At 42.0% G+C, this 16088-nt stretch overlaps 3 protein-coding genes and 1 long non-coding RNA gene across 4 annotated transcripts; all 4 read right to left on the reverse strand.

Moving 5' to 3' along the window:
• Positions 1–446: 446 nt before the first annotated feature.
• LOC104426516 (nuclear pore complex protein NUP43) lies at positions 447–3636 on the reverse strand. Its single transcript, XM_010039594.3, has 5 exons — positions 2931–3636; positions 2188–2257; positions 1323–1548; positions 1052–1125; positions 447–968 (listed from the first exon to the last, which is right to left on the reverse strand). Exons 1-5 carry the CDS (start codon positions 3554–3556, stop codon positions 915–917), a joined length of 1050 nt encoding a protein of 349 aa, XP_010037896.2. The 5' UTR covers positions 3557–3636; the 3' UTR covers positions 447–914.
• A 1193-nt stretch (positions 3637–4829) lies between these two features.
• LOC104426519 (pentatricopeptide repeat-containing protein At2g37320) lies at positions 4830–7896 on the reverse strand. Its single transcript, XM_039304842.1, is given in 2 exon segments — positions 4830–5639; positions 5642–7896. Coding segments are annotated over 2 exon segments (1584 nt in total). The 5' UTR covers positions 7134–7896; the 3' UTR covers positions 4830–5547.
• A 228-nt stretch (positions 7897–8124) lies between these two features.
• LOC120289629 lies at positions 8125–8650 on the reverse strand. Its single transcript, XR_005547737.1, has 2 exons — positions 8560–8650; positions 8125–8411 (listed from the first exon to the last, which is right to left on the reverse strand). It is a non-coding gene; the product is annotated as an uncharacterized LOC120289629 (long non-coding RNA).
• A 1818-nt stretch (positions 8651–10468) lies between these two features.
• On the reverse strand, positions 10469–14918 carry LOC104426518 (protein MODIFIER OF SNC1 11). The gene is made up of 5 exons (XM_010039595.3): positions 14456–14918; positions 13541–13621; positions 13319–13447; positions 13042–13170; positions 10469–12841 (listed from the first exon to the last, which is right to left on the reverse strand). Exons 1-4 carry the CDS (start codon positions 14785–14787, stop codon positions 13089–13091), a joined length of 624 nt encoding a protein of 207 aa, XP_010037897.2. The 5' UTR covers positions 14788–14918; the 3' UTR covers positions 10469–12841; positions 13042–13088.
• Positions 14919–16088: the final 1170 nt, after the last annotated feature.

The following is a 16088-nucleotide window of genomic DNA, read 5'->3' on the forward strand; positions in this document are numbered from 1 at the left end:
TGGGGGGTTCTTTAGGTCGCACCGGGGAGGATCGCTGGTGTTCCTACCCTATGGTTAATTCAGAAAAAATAAACCCTGAATACCGAAACAAATTAACCGCCCCAAAGTAGCAACCGACATGCATACGACCAATTACGCTTGAATAAGCTACTAATGAGAGACAACTGATGTTTTGCCCATAGGAGCAAAAGTAGAAGCTGGTGGTAGAGCTCCTCTATAAGTTTTTCGTTGGGCCAGTACTAGTTGAGCTATTCAGAGAAACCAGTCACTGCAGGCCAATTGCTGCATGAAACAGGGTTTACAATACTACTTTCCGTATTCATGTTAAGATGATTATTACTAGTTTCCTCTCAACACTCTGACAATTAGTTATTACTGAGGGAGTTCCATGTAAACATAATCCTTTATCTTGTTCAGCGGCCCATAGGTGATAGGCAAAAGCACTCTGAATCCAGAACAATCTTTTGGAATTTCTTCACGGTTGAAATGAATTTAGAAGCAAAATGCTTTCACAGGTTCACAGTGACAACATCACTCTCCAGTGTCCCTTAAGACAGTAGCTGTCTAAGATATAGACAGCACTCTGAATCCACAGCAAAAGTAGGCATCACTTCAAAATTCTTGATCTGAATCAGATCGGCATGTGTGGAACGTTTAAACAAGAATACATCCTCATACCCTTCTCAAAAGTCCAAATTGATTTATCCTGAGTTCTGCAAGAACACTAGACACAGAAGAAGAACACAATTTGCTCTGCAAGTTGATGTCGCTTGTGATGTTGATTTGTTGCCCAATAGGCGCATCCTCCTTTCTTAATAGCCAATTGAAGTTTTTGACAATAGATTAGAACTTCCACGCCAACACCAGTGTCTATTTGTTACTTCAGCTTTGACCTTGAACAAGTTCATATCCACCTATGGCCTTGACAAGATGGCTATAGATTCCCACTCCAAACTACAGATTACCTCCTAATTGATGAGAAATGACAAGTATCAGGAGAATAGATTGAACAAAAAAGATAAAAACTTATGACTCTGGGGAAAGCACTTACGGAGGGCTTTTGCGGGTCAAAGTCAAAGCTATTGATGGCACAGGGTTCAGCCAAGAGCTCCACCGGTTCTTTGCCTGAGAAGTCACCAACAGGAATGCTACCATTAGTACACAAGTCCTACTATAATTTAAGAAACACTGGGTCAGCCATTGGATGAGTCCCCAGACTTAAAATTTGACAGAAGCATTCCTTAGTTTTTTGTCATATCAGTTCCACAAGCAATCATCCTACAAAGGGTCAATCATTTTTATCCTGGCCAGACAACTCCTACCTTCTTCCACAACAGCTAGAATCCCATCTTCTGAGCAGATCATGACAGGTAACATTCGTGAGCCAACATTAGAAGGCTTTATACTGCGATCATATTGGATTTCCCAAATCTCACTCTCAGACACCAAACTAGTCACTCCCTCACCCATCCCGACTCCAGATAAAATAATTGGCTGTTGTTGCCGCCGCAGATCCCAGGCAAATATGGTCCCCGATGATCCACCTGCCTACAAGTACAGAAGATAAGTGAAACAGCCATAACAGGGAAGTTGATTATAAGTTGAGCCAGGTTGCCGGCAAGTCAAAATAATGTGTCAGGAAGAAAATTCTATCTGAACCACCAGGTAGAACATTGCCTGCGAGCAAAATTGAATCTAATAAGAGAAGATATCAGAATGATGAAAATAGGTCAGATAGTTTTGGTTAATTGCTTTTTCCCTAGAGCTTGGTTCCTGGCTGATATACAAGCAATATGCATCCTCTGATTGAAAGTTAGGAACACAGAATTGACCTTGTGCCAGGCTAATTTCCTTTGCCATTCCATCGAACAGACCAGAAACAACTATATCGTCCTTGCAGCAGCTAGGAACCTCATCAAATGACTAATGCCACAAAATAGTCTGGTTATTATTGAGAGAGACGACAGGAGGTAGAAGCCAGAGGATGCTACAAGAATCCTGTTGATCCATTTTCTTCCCCAAACAAAACTAATCTTGTTCTCCACTAGCCTTCCAACAACACATACAGCTGGACACTCAGAAAAGGATTGGTAAACCTCTTTTGTACTTGAGAAACAGAAATGAAGAAAGGGACATCCTTGTAACGGAATAGGATATGAATGTGAAACAATGCACGATCCATCATACCAGACAAGTGTGCTTTCGAGATGGATGAATATCAATAGAGTGAACTATCCCAGAAGCCTTCTCTTGGATGCTGCAAAGTTTCACCAGAAAGACCTGCCTATTAGAAACCAGCACAAACCAATCTAGGGTATTGACAAACAAAAAACTGCAATTTGCTCGAAATTTATCGATTTTCTATGAATAATCAATGTTCATTTTCCACTTTTTTAAACCAAATTCCAAACATACTTCTACACACCCAAGAGCACCACTCAATATCTAAGACATAAGCTGCATAAGTGGATGACCCGACCCCACTCTGAAAGAAGCTTTCCATACAAAAGAAGGCAACAGCCAAGTAGTTCGGGATTTAATTCTACGAATCTTGCAACACTAATTCCAATGTGGGTGTCCCTTTGGATATCTAAACAGCAACATCTGTGCCTAGATTCAAACCACCAAATTGAGAAAACCAGAAGGCGGAGGATGAAACAAGCATGGAAGCAACAAACTCAATTTTCCGATGCTCGGTTAGGCAATTCTCCGACCACAACATGCACAGACTGCACGGCAGATTCTTTTAACTCGAACACACTGGCACATCGATCAGTAACACATATCAAGACATCTAAGATACTCTTTCCCCTTATCTCAAACAATGAACTAAACATAAAAATCGAGAGAAAAACCTAGACAAATACACCAGCTAAACTAAAATGACAAACTTGATGCACTACCAACATCAAGTCCACCAAGCCTCTCACCGATCACACTTGAACTGCGAGACCGGCCCTCCGGGCGTCCTCCGATCCCACCAGTGCAGACTGAACCCGTAACCGCCGGTCGCGAACTCGCTCGGCGACGCCCATTTCGCGGCGGTGTACGAAACCAGCCCGTTCGCGTCAAAAACCCTAGCTTTCCGGAGCCGACCCTCCCCGAGGCTCACCAGATTCACCCTCCCGTCCTCCCCGACGCTCACGCAGTCCGATCCGCCGTCCGCCAAGTCCACGCACGAGGCTCCCCCGGCGTGCAGCCCCTCCGACGCCGCCGCCGCCGGCTCGATCGACAGGTCCATCGGGTTCACGGCCATGACGTGGAGCGACCCCGCGCGGGTCGAGGCGGCGACCACGGGCCGCTGCGCGAAGCTCGCGGACTTGAGCGAGGAGACGCGGGAGGGCAGCGGCGCGGGGGCGGAGGCGAGCGCCAGGGCTTTGGAAGGGCTTACGGAGTGGACCTCGAGGGACGGGGTGTCGGAGTCGGAGTCGAAGGAGGCGATGACGGCGTAGCGGTCCAGGGCGGAGAAGGGAGGGAGCCACCGCACGCCGTCGACGTACTTGTACAGAGGGAGCTTGCGGATTTCCGGCGACGGCGGAAGCTGCGTGACCGCCATTGTCTTCTTTCTGTTGCAGTGAAGAGTTTGCAGGGATCAGTCGAAGGAAAGGAATGCGCGGGCCTGTTTCCTTTTTCTTTTTTTTTTCCTAATACATTTCTGCAAATTCTAAAAGTTGCGCATAACCATGTCGAAAATTATTAAAGCGTCGCGTTTAGTCCTAAATTTATCATTTTTCACATTTTTTTTCCCGATTCAAGTGGCAGCTGAACTTCTTTTTAATAATCATTCAAACATATTCAAAGCATGTAAGAAATTTTTTAAGATTAAGCTAAAAGGTCACAATATTTCAATATAACAAGATGTTCATTGTGCCATTGTTCAAGTCCATATAAACTTTATCTTTAACACTCAAGCTAAATGAGTGAGGGGCAGGGATATTGTCTTTGCATAGGTGGTTCTTAGGAACCAAATCAACCCTATTTTAGCCGGTTTTGATCTAGTTCCAAGTGTGGAACTTAATCGAGAAATCCTAATTCTTTAATTTTAGTTTTATCTTGTATTTTGTATTTTTGTTGTTGCTGTATCAGTCTCTCTTATATAAGTTGATGTTTTACTAAAATTTGTCATTTCAAGAAATAGAAAAAATGAAACAGAAAAAAAAAGAAGAAAAAGAATTGTCCTATTCTCAAGTAGATAATGGACCAACTTGATAGGATCGGTTCTAAGGTCCACAGTGTATGTTCATAGATTCTCAGGTTGTTGTGTTAGTCCTTCTTCACGTAATTGGATAATTAGATCATGCCGCTAGATTATATTTTTTTTTAAAAGTGTCAAAATTTACTATTTACGTTTTAATTTTTTTTTCAGCTCGTTTGTCCGTAAACATATTCTTGATGCCCTCTAATTATGTAAATTCATTAAAAAAAACGTTTTGAATAATAAAAAATTATTAAGACTGCTTTTGCATTTATTTTACTTAGGCTTTTATTTAAGGATGCAAATGGTTCAAAAACCTTCATACATGCTCCAATCATCGCACGAGGGTATATGTGCATAATTTAAAAATCTACAAGTGCTTATTCAACTTTAGTTAGAAAATTTGTTTTTCCTATTTGCAGATGAAATTATGCTATTGATGTGGGCCATAATATATTGGCTCCATATCAAGGTGAACGTTACCTTTTAAACGATTTTTAAAGTAGAGGCCATTGAAGAATTAAGTTTGACTTGTTCAATCACACCCGAAGTGATAGAAAGTTGCTTGAGGGTATCGCAGGTTAGATATCTAATTTCTAAGAATGCTGCGTGATCATCCACTAAGAAGGCAACCTGATCACGAAAATGAAAGAAGTTGTCTATAAAAGTTTATCTCGACTGTCGACACTCCGGGCCCTATGGCCCTCGAGGGGTCGATTTCCGGTCGGGCGCACCGTACCTGACTCCATTTTACCGTAACTCCTATTCAAAGCGGCGTACCGCACAAACACTGAGAAATTCCCATTGAATAGTCCTCAACTTCAGACCATTTGCAGCACGTTTAACTAACAACCACATGCTGCATTATAGATGAGTGAACAACTTCTTGGCTTCAGATCATTTGCAGTGTATTTGAGTAACTCGTAAATCCCCGGTCACTCTGCATCCGCTATTTGATGTGCCGTAGTCCTCAACTTCGGACCATTTGCATCGTATTTGAGTTATTTAACCAAGCCGATTGTTGCTCTCTCTCTCTAAAAAGAGCTAAAAGTCATTTAGATTAGCTTCCTGAATGCAATCGCTTGTGCATCAGCAGTAACTTTTATCCCCATGCGTGAAGGAGCAGACACTAACAGATGCCTCTTCTGATCTTTTCCCTGACAGAGTTGGGCCATTCCGGACTTTAAAAGGACGCAAACAGTTCACCCAATCGATCATCCGACCAGGGAGGCTCCATAAGTTCCTCTAAGGAAGAGATTTCTCCTTGAGAAGACAAAGCACTTTTCCCATATGTGATCCCCAAAAGTGATTGTTCCTCATACTTGAAAATAATGCATAAGCCACATGCTATACTATACTGCTGCACATGACAATTCCTCCTCCTCATGCACCTCAGGCACATAACCATGATTTCTCATATGATCCATCAAACAACCAAGGACATAAAAATCTCAGTAACTCGGTCATTGCGCCAGTCCTCTGCTCTGAATCTGTGAACTACATTACTGATCTCAATCCAACTATATCCAGGATAAGTCTTAAGGCATTTATCCTTCATCAATTTTCGCACTTGTGCTGCTTCATCCCAGAGACCAATACTGGCATAAAGATTTGCCAGTTGAATATGTGTAGCTGCACATCCTGGTTCCTGCACCAACCTACTCTCTGCAGCCTGAATACCAAACCAAATATTCCCATGAAGACGGCAGGAAGAAAGTAATGAGCCCCATATGACTGCATTGGGCTGAACAGGCATTCTATTTATGAAATTACGAGCCTCTTCCAGCTTACCACTGCGACCAAGGAGATCCACAACACATGCATAATGGTCTAGTTCTGGGATCAACCCGTGATCAACCATCGAGTCAAAGTAAAGCTGCCCTTGTTTGACAAGACCAGCATGACGACATGAAGACAGAACCCCAAGGAAAGTAATAGCATCTGGCTTGACTTTTTGCAGCAGCATCTCCTCGAAAAGATCAATTGCCTCATGCACAAGCCCATATTGAGCATACCCAGCAATCATCGAGTTCCACGACACGAGATCTCTCTTGGGCAGCTCGTGAAATATACACAATGCATCATCCATGCACCCACACTTGCAGTACATGGAGATAAGAGAATTGGCAACGTGAATGTACGAAGCAAAACCCATTTGGATCGCCTGGCACTGGGCACTCTTGCCCTGTCCAAGAGCTCCACTACCCGTGCAAGCACTCAAAAGACTCGTAAACGTGAAATCATTGGGTTTTGAAGCTGAACACCTCATCGAATGATACAGCTCCAAGCACTCGTCGACCTGCCACTCTTGTGCAAAGCCAGCTATGATGGCTGTCCAAGACACTACATTCTTCACAGACATTTCTTCAAACACCTTATAAGCATTCCCCAGCTCGCCGCACCTACCATACAAGGTTATCAAAGAACTCCCCACATAAACATTGGCAAGAAACCCAGTCCTCATCGCCAAACAATGGAACTGAACGCCACCTTCGAGATCACGCGCGGACCCACATGAACTCAAAGCATGTGACAAACCAACCGCACCATCTCCGACCCTTTCCTCTTTAGACGAACGCTCCCCGGAAACGGAACCCTTCTCGTCAGATGCAGCGGATTCGAGCATTTCGTCGAACACGTTACGCACAGCGGCACTAGATGAACCCAGAGAAGCGAAGCCGTTAGCGAGCTTCTGGGCATTCGAGCTCGTGTCCAAGAAGTCCTCGATGAGCCGGAGATGGCTCTGGCGACTGGAGTTCCCACCGGTTTTGGGAGCGACGAGGCTCAGGATCCTGAGGGCTTTGTCCTGTTTCTTGCTCCGCGATGGATGGTGCTGCGTCAGTTTGCGGGAGGAGAAAGGCCTGAACTGGAACTGCGTCGCCGTTAAGAGATGGTCGATCTTGCGACAAGCTCTCCTCTTGCGCAAAACAGAGTTCATTCCTCTGCAGAGCGCCAACGAGGAATCGCAGTTTCCTTGCGGTGTCTTACCTTTGAATGACGAGAAATATTTTTCACATGTGAATCCATGCTGTCCACTTTTCAACTAATAGCGTCTTAAAAGCATGAGAAAATGCACAAGAAGTCTTAAATCTTGTGTATTGAACGCGGTTAAATTTTAAATGTTTTGATTGATTTAACCAACTCATGAATCTTTTTTATAAAAGTACAATTAAGTTCTTTAAATGCACAATATCCAAAATTACTTACGTGACACTTAAATATTACGATTTTTAAATCATTTATCAGGCAATTGAGCTAACAAGCCTATATAATTTCAATGAAGTGATACTTCTTGTGATATATGTCGTACGATATTATTTTGTAAGCTCGGAATTTTCTTGTCTATAGATTTATATGTAAACAACAGCGTAGTGCTGTCGTTGAGCTTATCCCCCAGTCAGTCTATAGCTCATTTTCACATTGTTTGCCCCTCGCCTCCACTTTCCATTAGGGATTGCAGAGTTTAGGCGATGAATCTTCTTCCATTTCAAATTGGAATTCGATTTCAGTAGAAAAAAGGGGATATCGAGTACATTTGATAATTTCCTCGGGACACTTGTTATTTGTTAACATAATTTACATTCATTTTTAGCTTTAATTTACCTATAAATAGCAAAATCTATCAAATCATGCAAAAATTTTATTGGGATCGTCCACCCATAGGCCTCCCCACCCCCAAAGAAAAAAACAAACAAACTCAACGTTTGTTATGTTAAAAATAATTAATTTAAAAATATATATTTGTGAAAATAATCGCTTATATTATTTTAAATAACTAATAAATAAAATATAATTTTATCATCAATAACACTTTATGTATAAATATTTTCGAGTATAATAAAAATACTTTTGAATTAATTAATTTTTTTTTTTTTTTTTTTTTTTTTGTGAAATGTAAGAAATATATTGATAACTTTGGACAAACAAAAAACGGCGCCAACTTACACTCTGACTGCGCATTAGGAAGAGTGGAAGGGAGTCGAAGGGAAAACAAAAGAAGAAGAAAAACGCCCACAACCCGGGCCGAGGCAAAACCAAACCTAGCAAACCTCTACTACACGCTTAAAAGCAGGACGAGAGAAACTAGGATAGTACAAAGACAAGCACCAACAGCAACAAGCACAGCTACCGAGAAAAGACCGAGGGGTCAAAGCCCCAATTCCTTTGAAGTCTTCTATTTCTTGGGGTATGAGGCACATTCTTGAAGGAGAGAACTCTGTCATTGACAACTTTGATCAAATGATTTTTGAGAGCCGACACGGAAACAGTTTCACCGTAAAAGATGATACAATTTCTCTTCTTCCAAATTAGATAACACAGAGCTCCAAAAGAGAACATAGCAATTTTGTGGAAGAAATCCTTACCCGATAAAAACTTTAGAGCCCAAGTGGAGGTCTCGGTACACGGTCTGATTCTCCAAGGTAGGTTGCATCTAGAAGCCCAGAAATAAGCTAGGTAGCAAGAGTTTGACAGTGAAAGAAAAGGTGATCAATAGAGTCCAGCTGAGTTAAGCAAAAGGCACAGACCGAGTAGTCAATCCTACCGTAAGAAAGTAGGAGTGATTGAGTCGGTAGGCGCTTCTTGTCAATAAGCCATAATATAAATTGATAACGTGGTGCCAAGGCATTATCCCAAACCAGAGTCACCCAAGGAACTCGATCTTTTTTAACTCTGATTAAATTCCAGGCCGAAGCAACCGAAAAAAGGCCCGAAGAATCACTGCACCAAAAGAACCGGTCACAAACATTAGAAAGCACCAGCAAGGAGAAGCCCCACCTTTCTAGGCAGGATTTAAAGGCTGGGGTAGAGGTGTACAATTCGGAGACAGCTGCCATCTTAGATAAACCCGAGTCCTCCATTACAGTGGAAGAAACAATTGTGTCCAAAGGACCACACGGAAGCCAGTTATCATGCCATAAAGATGTCTGCATTCCATTGCCAATTTTCCAATGAAACGACTGGCGAAAGTAGGGCCTGAGCTGCAAATTTTTTTTCCAAGCCCACAAGCATAAGGTTGGTTGAGGAGAAATCAAGAAATTCACTCTCTTTAAGAAATTTGAGTGAATCCAACGACACCAGAGTGACTCCTTATCAGTAAATAAGAACCAAATGTATTTGAGCAAGGAAGCTCTATTGCAATCTTTAAGGTTTCTAATAGCCAAGCCACCCTCAGATTTTGGCATGCAAATATCTAGCAACGAGACCTTGGCCCCGCCTTTTCCTAGGGCAGAACCTTTCCAAAGAAATTGTCTCAAGATGCACTCAATATTCAGAAGAACAACGGCAGGTAAAGAAAAGACACTGGCCCAAAACGCCTGAATGGAATGGAGAACAGACCTTATAAGTTGGAGTCTCCCCGCAAAAGAGAGAAACCTATGAGTCCAAGATTGGACTCTTGCTGTAATACGGTTGATCAACTCAGTGCAATCGGTCTTGGTCAATCTAGAAGAGATGATAGGTACCCCTAGATACCGAATAGGGAGTTTGCCTTCTTGAAAACCAAATGTAGATAGAATATTCCTCTGAAGGGAAGAGGAGCCTCCCAATAGGAAAACATCACTTTTGTTTCTGTTCGGTACAAGACCGCTCCAGGAGGAGAACGTGTCAAGGCTCCTTTTAAGGACCACAGTCGACTTCCGATTCGCACGGCAGAATAGGAAGACGTCGTCAGTGAAAAAAAGATGGGAGAGTCTCGTAGATTTACATCTCCAAAAGAACTTGAAATCTTTCACGAAGGTCCTCAGATTGATGATGCCCGAAAAAACTTCCATCGCAAGGGTAAATAGATAAGGAAACATCGGGTCTCCTTGCTGGATGCCTCTGCCACTAGCAAAGAAGCCGTGAAGTTCCCCATTGATAGAGATAGAGAACATAGGCATGCGAACGCATACCATGACCAGTTTAATAAACCACTCCGGAAACCAAAAGGCTAGAAGGATTAACTCCAAGAAATCTCAATCCACAGTATCATAAGCTTTGCGGAAGTCAACTTTAATGGCACATTTCGGAAGATAAGGATCACGGTGAAAACTTGCAAATAGCTCCCGTGCCAATAAAATGTTGTCTCTAATCCTCCTACCTTTGGCAAAGGCGTTTTGAGCAGATTAATAATACTATTTAGAACCATAGCAATCCGATTTGCCAAGATTTTTGTAATGACTTTATAAATAGTATTGCAGCACGCAATAGGTCCGAAATCGCAACCTCGCAAGCATTAGGTACCTTAGGTATTAACGCCACAATTGTAGCATTAACTTCTTTTAGGAGATGACCTAAGGAAAAAAAATCCTTCACAGCCCGAATCACCAAAGGTCCAACAATTCTCCAATTGTTTTTATACAATTCGGCAGTAAAGCCGTTAGGGCCCGGAGCTTTACTTCTTGGAAGAGAAAAAATGGTGTCTTTAATCTCAGAGTCCGAGACAGGTGCAACAATGGAGCAAACTTGGGCATCCGAGAGTGGACTGCAAATAACTTGCTGCAAGTCTTCAAGGGACAGCTTGACAAGGGTATCATGGGGGGATAATAGATCCGAGAAAAAAGAGATAAAAACCTGCGGCACTCGAGTTGGATCGGTGATAAGAGAGCCAGAGGAGTCCTTAATAGAGAGGATTCAATTGGTGAGGTGTCTCGCCTTCACAGAGTTAAATTAATTTATTTTTGTAAACTATACAAACAATCATTTTTAAAAAATAAATTTTCAATCATCGAAACGATGACAAGCATAAAAATTGCGATTAACAAATCAACTGATATATCAAGGCAAATAATTGACCAAAAAAAAATAGAAGAACGAAGTACCAATGCCACGTTTTTGAGATTTTCTGTTCGGGAAAATTTCCGAAACAATCTCTAGTTTCTGTCGCCATGACAATTTCCAACCTCAGTCTTGAAAATCGCCAATTTGCATTGACATAAAAAAATCCACAAGCTAGAAGACCTAATTTACCCCTCAGACACATTCAGACCCAAATGTGAGAAAAGGAACTCGAAATGGGCAATGCTGGACCGGGAAAAACTAATTTGTAAATAGGACCGAGCCTTGGATACAACTTGAAATTGAATGACAAAAGTAAGGACATTGATTGTAGGTTTGTAAAACCAACGGTGCAAATTGATGTGTGAACCCAAATGTGAGGATGGCTTATGAAATTTTCCATATGTTATTCGACCAACTATGTGAGAGAGAGAGAGAGAGAGAGAGAGAGAGAGAGAGAGAGAGAGAGAGAGCTACTTAGCCATGTTTCCATCACAAGTCAAAGAAAGTGCACATCAGTTACCATCCCACAATACATCTAAAATTAAAAGTTTAGTACTGCTAGCCGTACAAGACAAAGATCTTTTTCGAGTAATACACCTGAAGGCAAACACACTACCCCAAAGTAAAACCTACATATGGCGGAAACTGAAACTGAGTGACATTCTAGTGCCCAAATCTTACCTGGCTGAATCTGCAAATCACCCATCGAGACCTGCAATATCAACAAAATCCTCCCACGTGCCAACTTATCTGAATTAACCATTAAGATAGGTCACAAAATCAGGAAACATAAAAAACCTCATAAAAGTCTCAGACCGAAGGACAAAAGTCACTTGTCGGCTCTGCCTTCAGCTTATCCCACTCACGTTGGATGTGCCTCTCATTATCCAAGGACAGCAGATCAGGACTTCCAACAAAACAAGATGAAAAAGCTTCACCTTAGAAAAATGAAAATTGAGTGGATGTGGATCTAGAGATTTTCATGATGATAATGCACAAGCAGGTTTCAATTAGCCCTGAGACCTCAAATTTGAAAAGATGTTGTACACGGCATCTAAAAATGCAATGTATCATTCACAAAATACCAAAAATGAGCGTCTGCATCTTCAGGTGAAAAAAACAAAGCTATAGCTAGTGCAATCCAATCAGCTAGGAAAGGTGAACCGTGAACTAAATCTCATCTGCTGCTTGCATCATGATTCTAAAGATTGGAGCATCTCCACACAATCAAGGCCATCAAACATGAGCATGAGAATGAAAACACTGAAAATCCAAAAGACACTGAATCCAGACTCATTATCTAATTGAACTTTTAAGGACTTTTAGATGCTTCGAGGAGGCCACAAATGCCTTAACTATCACCGCTGGCTTTAGCATATGCACGTTACTTCTAAGAGTGACAAAAATTGACTCAATACATGAGAAAAAATAAATTAGTCGATACTGAAGCTTCACACTTAAAGCCATACTAAGCTTGGATATGAGAGGCTACCCATCTGTGTACCAGTTCGTTAGTAGAACAAGCTGATCTTTAGATTTTGAAACGAAACAGTTATAACAGCATATTTTCCACTGCTGCCAGCCTATAGAAAAACCTTCAAGACAAAAGTCAATGTGCTTGTAAATAGGAATATCTGATATTTTGAGAACGGGTGATAAGTTGACACTGAGGGGGAGCTTTGTGATTCCACTGGCCTCAATGGGTAAGTGGGTAAATTGATTGAGACTTAAGAAAAATAAAAGAACTTCCTTTCATTCTGCAGAAACCTTGTTATGCCGCTGCACTATAGCCATTTCGAGGATAAGGGAGAATTCGATCTGGAATTTGTTAGAATAACTGGATGCCACTTCAAATGTCAGATGCAACTAACTTTGCAACTTCTACACCTGGCAAATTGAAAAAAAGAAAAAAAAAAAGAAATATTAATTATCATAGCTCACTTTATTGAAGGGAAAAAAAGGAATGAGAATGAGAGAAGCATGTTCAATGAAGAATAAGGACGTATGATGGGCAATCCTATGAAAACAATAAATACAGCATGACCAGGCTGGCAACAAAAGGAAAACATGGGTAAGAAACTACTCACAAAAAAGGAAAAGTATAAACAAAAAGGGTTGCTGCTGTCATCTTTCCTCATGCTCCTCCAGTGGCCTTGCCTGCAATCACTGCCTTGCCATTCCCTTGGGACAGGGAACCTGATGGAAGATTAGAGAATCTAGAGAACAGCAGAAAGGCATGTCAAATCTCGGCTCCATCCGGTATTCACAATCCTTAGCTCTTAATCAACTGGTGTCTTTCATTATGATTCACTTATTCATTTTACTTTATTCTTTTATTGCCAAAAGAGGAAAAAAAATGAAAACCTGATTGCCCTGGCTTTCCTCTTATCTTCCTCATGAGCATCAGTTTTGGACCCCGAACCAAATTTAGCAAGCCGAGCTTTCTTCTTTGCCTCCTCGTCTGTGACCAGTGGTGAAACTGAAGTACCAAACCTGAGAAACAAGGGATGATAGAAGATCAAACAGTGAATTCCTCAAGTGAAGTAGCCAGAATCAAATAGACACTAGCGAGTCAAGGAAGCAAACCTCTCTGCTCTAGCTTTTCTCTTCAGCTCCTCTGATTCACCACGAGCTTCTGACTTGTTCAGAACAGATCCAGTGCCAAACCTAGACCGAGATCATCCCAGATTTAGCGTGCTAATTGCAAAAATAACAAAGAGAAAAGAAAAGAATGAGAGTTCCACAACAAAATTGGGGCTGAAAGGCCACATTACATTCCAACTCAGAAGACTAAACCTAATTTTCTAGCAGACTATAGAACTTCCATATGAAGTGATGCGCTGTTGTGAGTTTTGAATCATCCCAAAAAAGGCAACATAAAGTTCATGTAGTTGGAGATTATAACAATCAATCTGAAATTTCCATAACAATGTGTGCCAATGATAGACATGACTATGGAGACTTGACTTTACTTCATGACAAAGAAACGCTAAAGACTTAAAAATCCGCAAAAGGTAACATGTCAGTTCCAGGTCCTGCATCTTAAAGGTTCATCTCATTTCCATGACTGGACGAAGAAAGACATGAAACCGGCAATACTAATGAAGAAGACAACAAGCTACATAAGTGGGGTGACCAAATTACACTGCGCAGAAATATCAAAAGGCTTGCTGACGAAACAAATCCATTCAAGCGATGACGCGACGGCCACCATCGCTTCTATCCCTAAGAAACAACTACAATGAGACTTCCCTTTCGCAATTATGAGCAACTATTCACCTTCAACATCGCGCCCTTTCCCAAAGATACAAAGGGCAAATCCATGCTCTAATAATTGGACATTTCTTGACCTGCCTTTGGATATTAATGCTCAAGCAGCTCTCACTTTCCTCACTCTCTCCCGGAATCAAAGGGAAAACGAAACCGCATCGACCAATGAAGAGCAACGCCCACACAGAATAACTACACAGAGGACGAACAAGCATCGCAGAAATGTCCTACCTCTCAGCGCGCGAATAGCGCTTCTCTTCCTCGGACAGCTGAATCGGCATCCCGAACCGCTCGGCGCGTCGGATCCTCCGGTAGATGTCGTTCACGGGGCCGGTGCCGCTCGAGACGACCGTCGCGGTGGTGCCCTTCGCCGGCGGCCCTCCCTCGCCTTCCTTGCTCGGTTTCCCGGGACCCGGATCGGCCGCCGGGGAGGGGGCCCGCCGGCCGGGCTCCGGGGCCGGGGGCGGGTCAACGGGGTCCGGGGCTCGCGTGGGGCTCTCCGGCTCTTCTCCGTCGGAGGGGATTTTCTCGTTGAGGTTGATGAGTGGCTTGGTCGCCGCCATTTTTTGGGAGGGGAGATGACTCGGACGATCGAGCGCTTCGCCGGCTCGCGGAGGAGAGAAGCCCGAAACAGAGCGAAGTAAGCAGCAAGAGGACCTTCTCCGTTGGCCGGGGACCCTTTTAACGACGAGCCATGATCGAGCGATCTCCACCGTCGGAATTTGCTCGATTTATCGCAGATTGAGGCTCGGCAAGGAGATTCACTTTTCTATCGGAATTGCTCATTGATTAGTTTACTTAGAGCGCGTTTGATAATCATTCTGCTTCCGAAATTAGATTTTGATCAGAAATTATACTTTTTTATTCTATTTCCGAGAATAGATTTTAAGAATTTCAGTGCAAAATTTCTAATTTTAAAATAAAATTACGTTTGGTATCGTGTTTATTGATTCTGTTCTAAATCAATTTTTTTATATTTTTATATTTTTTTTCCTTTTTCCTTTTTTCTCATATTCTTCTTCTTCTTTCCTAGTCACCGGACCGGCAACCAGCTAGACGAGCATCACTGGCCCTCGGCGAGGCTAGCTCTCATTGACCGAGCCTTGCTGGCAGCTAGGCGAGGCTCGTCCAACCCTCACTCAGCCTTGTTGAGCCTCGCCGGTGGCTAGGCCAGCCTTCTTGGAGCTAGGTGAGGCCTACCTAGCCACCGACAGGGCTAGGCGAGCCTCGCTAGGGCAAGGCTAAGCTTGCCCATGCATCATGAGCCTCAGCCCTTGGTGCTCCCTCAAGGCTAGTGATCGATTAGAAAAAGAAGAATAAGAGAAGAAACAAATAAAAATCTTAAAAATTATTAAAAGTTAAACGAAATTATAAATTACAAAAAAAAAAAATTGATTGCCATGATAATCGCATTTTTGTTTAAGGAATGGATATTTTGTGCATTTACAAAATGCATTTTAATGCTCAAAAAACTGTCCATAGAATAAAATTAAAGAAAAACTATTTATGAGTAGAACGTTCCTTGGAACAAAATAATTATGAAACAAGCCCTTCGATTACTCCAATAGCTTTGTTTGAATTGATTTTTTTTTTTAATTTAAAGCACTTGAATTTTCTTAATATGCAAATAAAAATTAATGTTGCACTTCTTTGGTTATATTTTGAAAATTAAATGACTTTTTTTTTCGCGAGAAAGAGAAAATTTGTTCCCACCTTTCAATAGTTAGATTTCAATAGCTCTATCTTGATTTTGACTTTTTAAAATATCTCTATTTGACCGCAACAATATGTACATTTCAATATGCAATGGAGAAAATATACCTGTAATTACTAGCATGGATCAATGGAATAACATAAAGAACTA

The sequence above is a fragment of the Eucalyptus grandis genome, chromosome 11 (assembly GCF_016545825.1).
Source record: "Eucalyptus grandis isolate ANBG69807.140 chromosome 11, ASM1654582v1, whole genome shotgun sequence".
Classification (NCBI taxonomy): Eukaryota; Viridiplantae; Streptophyta; class Magnoliopsida; order Myrtales; family Myrtaceae; genus Eucalyptus; species Eucalyptus grandis.

Coding starts and splice junctions, on each gene's coding strand:
- LOC104426516 (XM_010039594.3), bottom strand. CDS start 3,556: ATGGCGGTCACGCAGCTTCCGCCGTCGCCGGAAATCCGCAAGCTCCCT. Junction 2,258..2,930: donor TCGCAGTTCAAGTGTGATCG/GTGAGAGGCTTG, acceptor GAAACTTTGCAG/CATCCAAGAGAAGGCTTCTG. Junction 1,549..2,187: donor CTCGAAAGCACACTTGTCTG/GTATGATGGATC, acceptor CTGTACTTGTAG/GCAGGTGGATCATCGGGGAC.
- LOC104426518 (XM_010039595.3), bottom strand. CDS start 14,787: ATGGCGGCGACCAAGCCACTCATCAACCTCAACGAGAAAATCCCCTCC. Junction 13,622..14,455: donor CGCTATTCGCGCGCTGAGAG/GTAGGACATTTC, acceptor ATCTCGGTCTAG/GTTTGGCACTGGATCTGTTC. Junction 13,448..13,540: donor AGAAAAGCTAGAGCAGAGAG/GTTTGCTTCCTT, acceptor CTTGTTTCTCAG/GTTTGGTACTTCAGTTTCAC.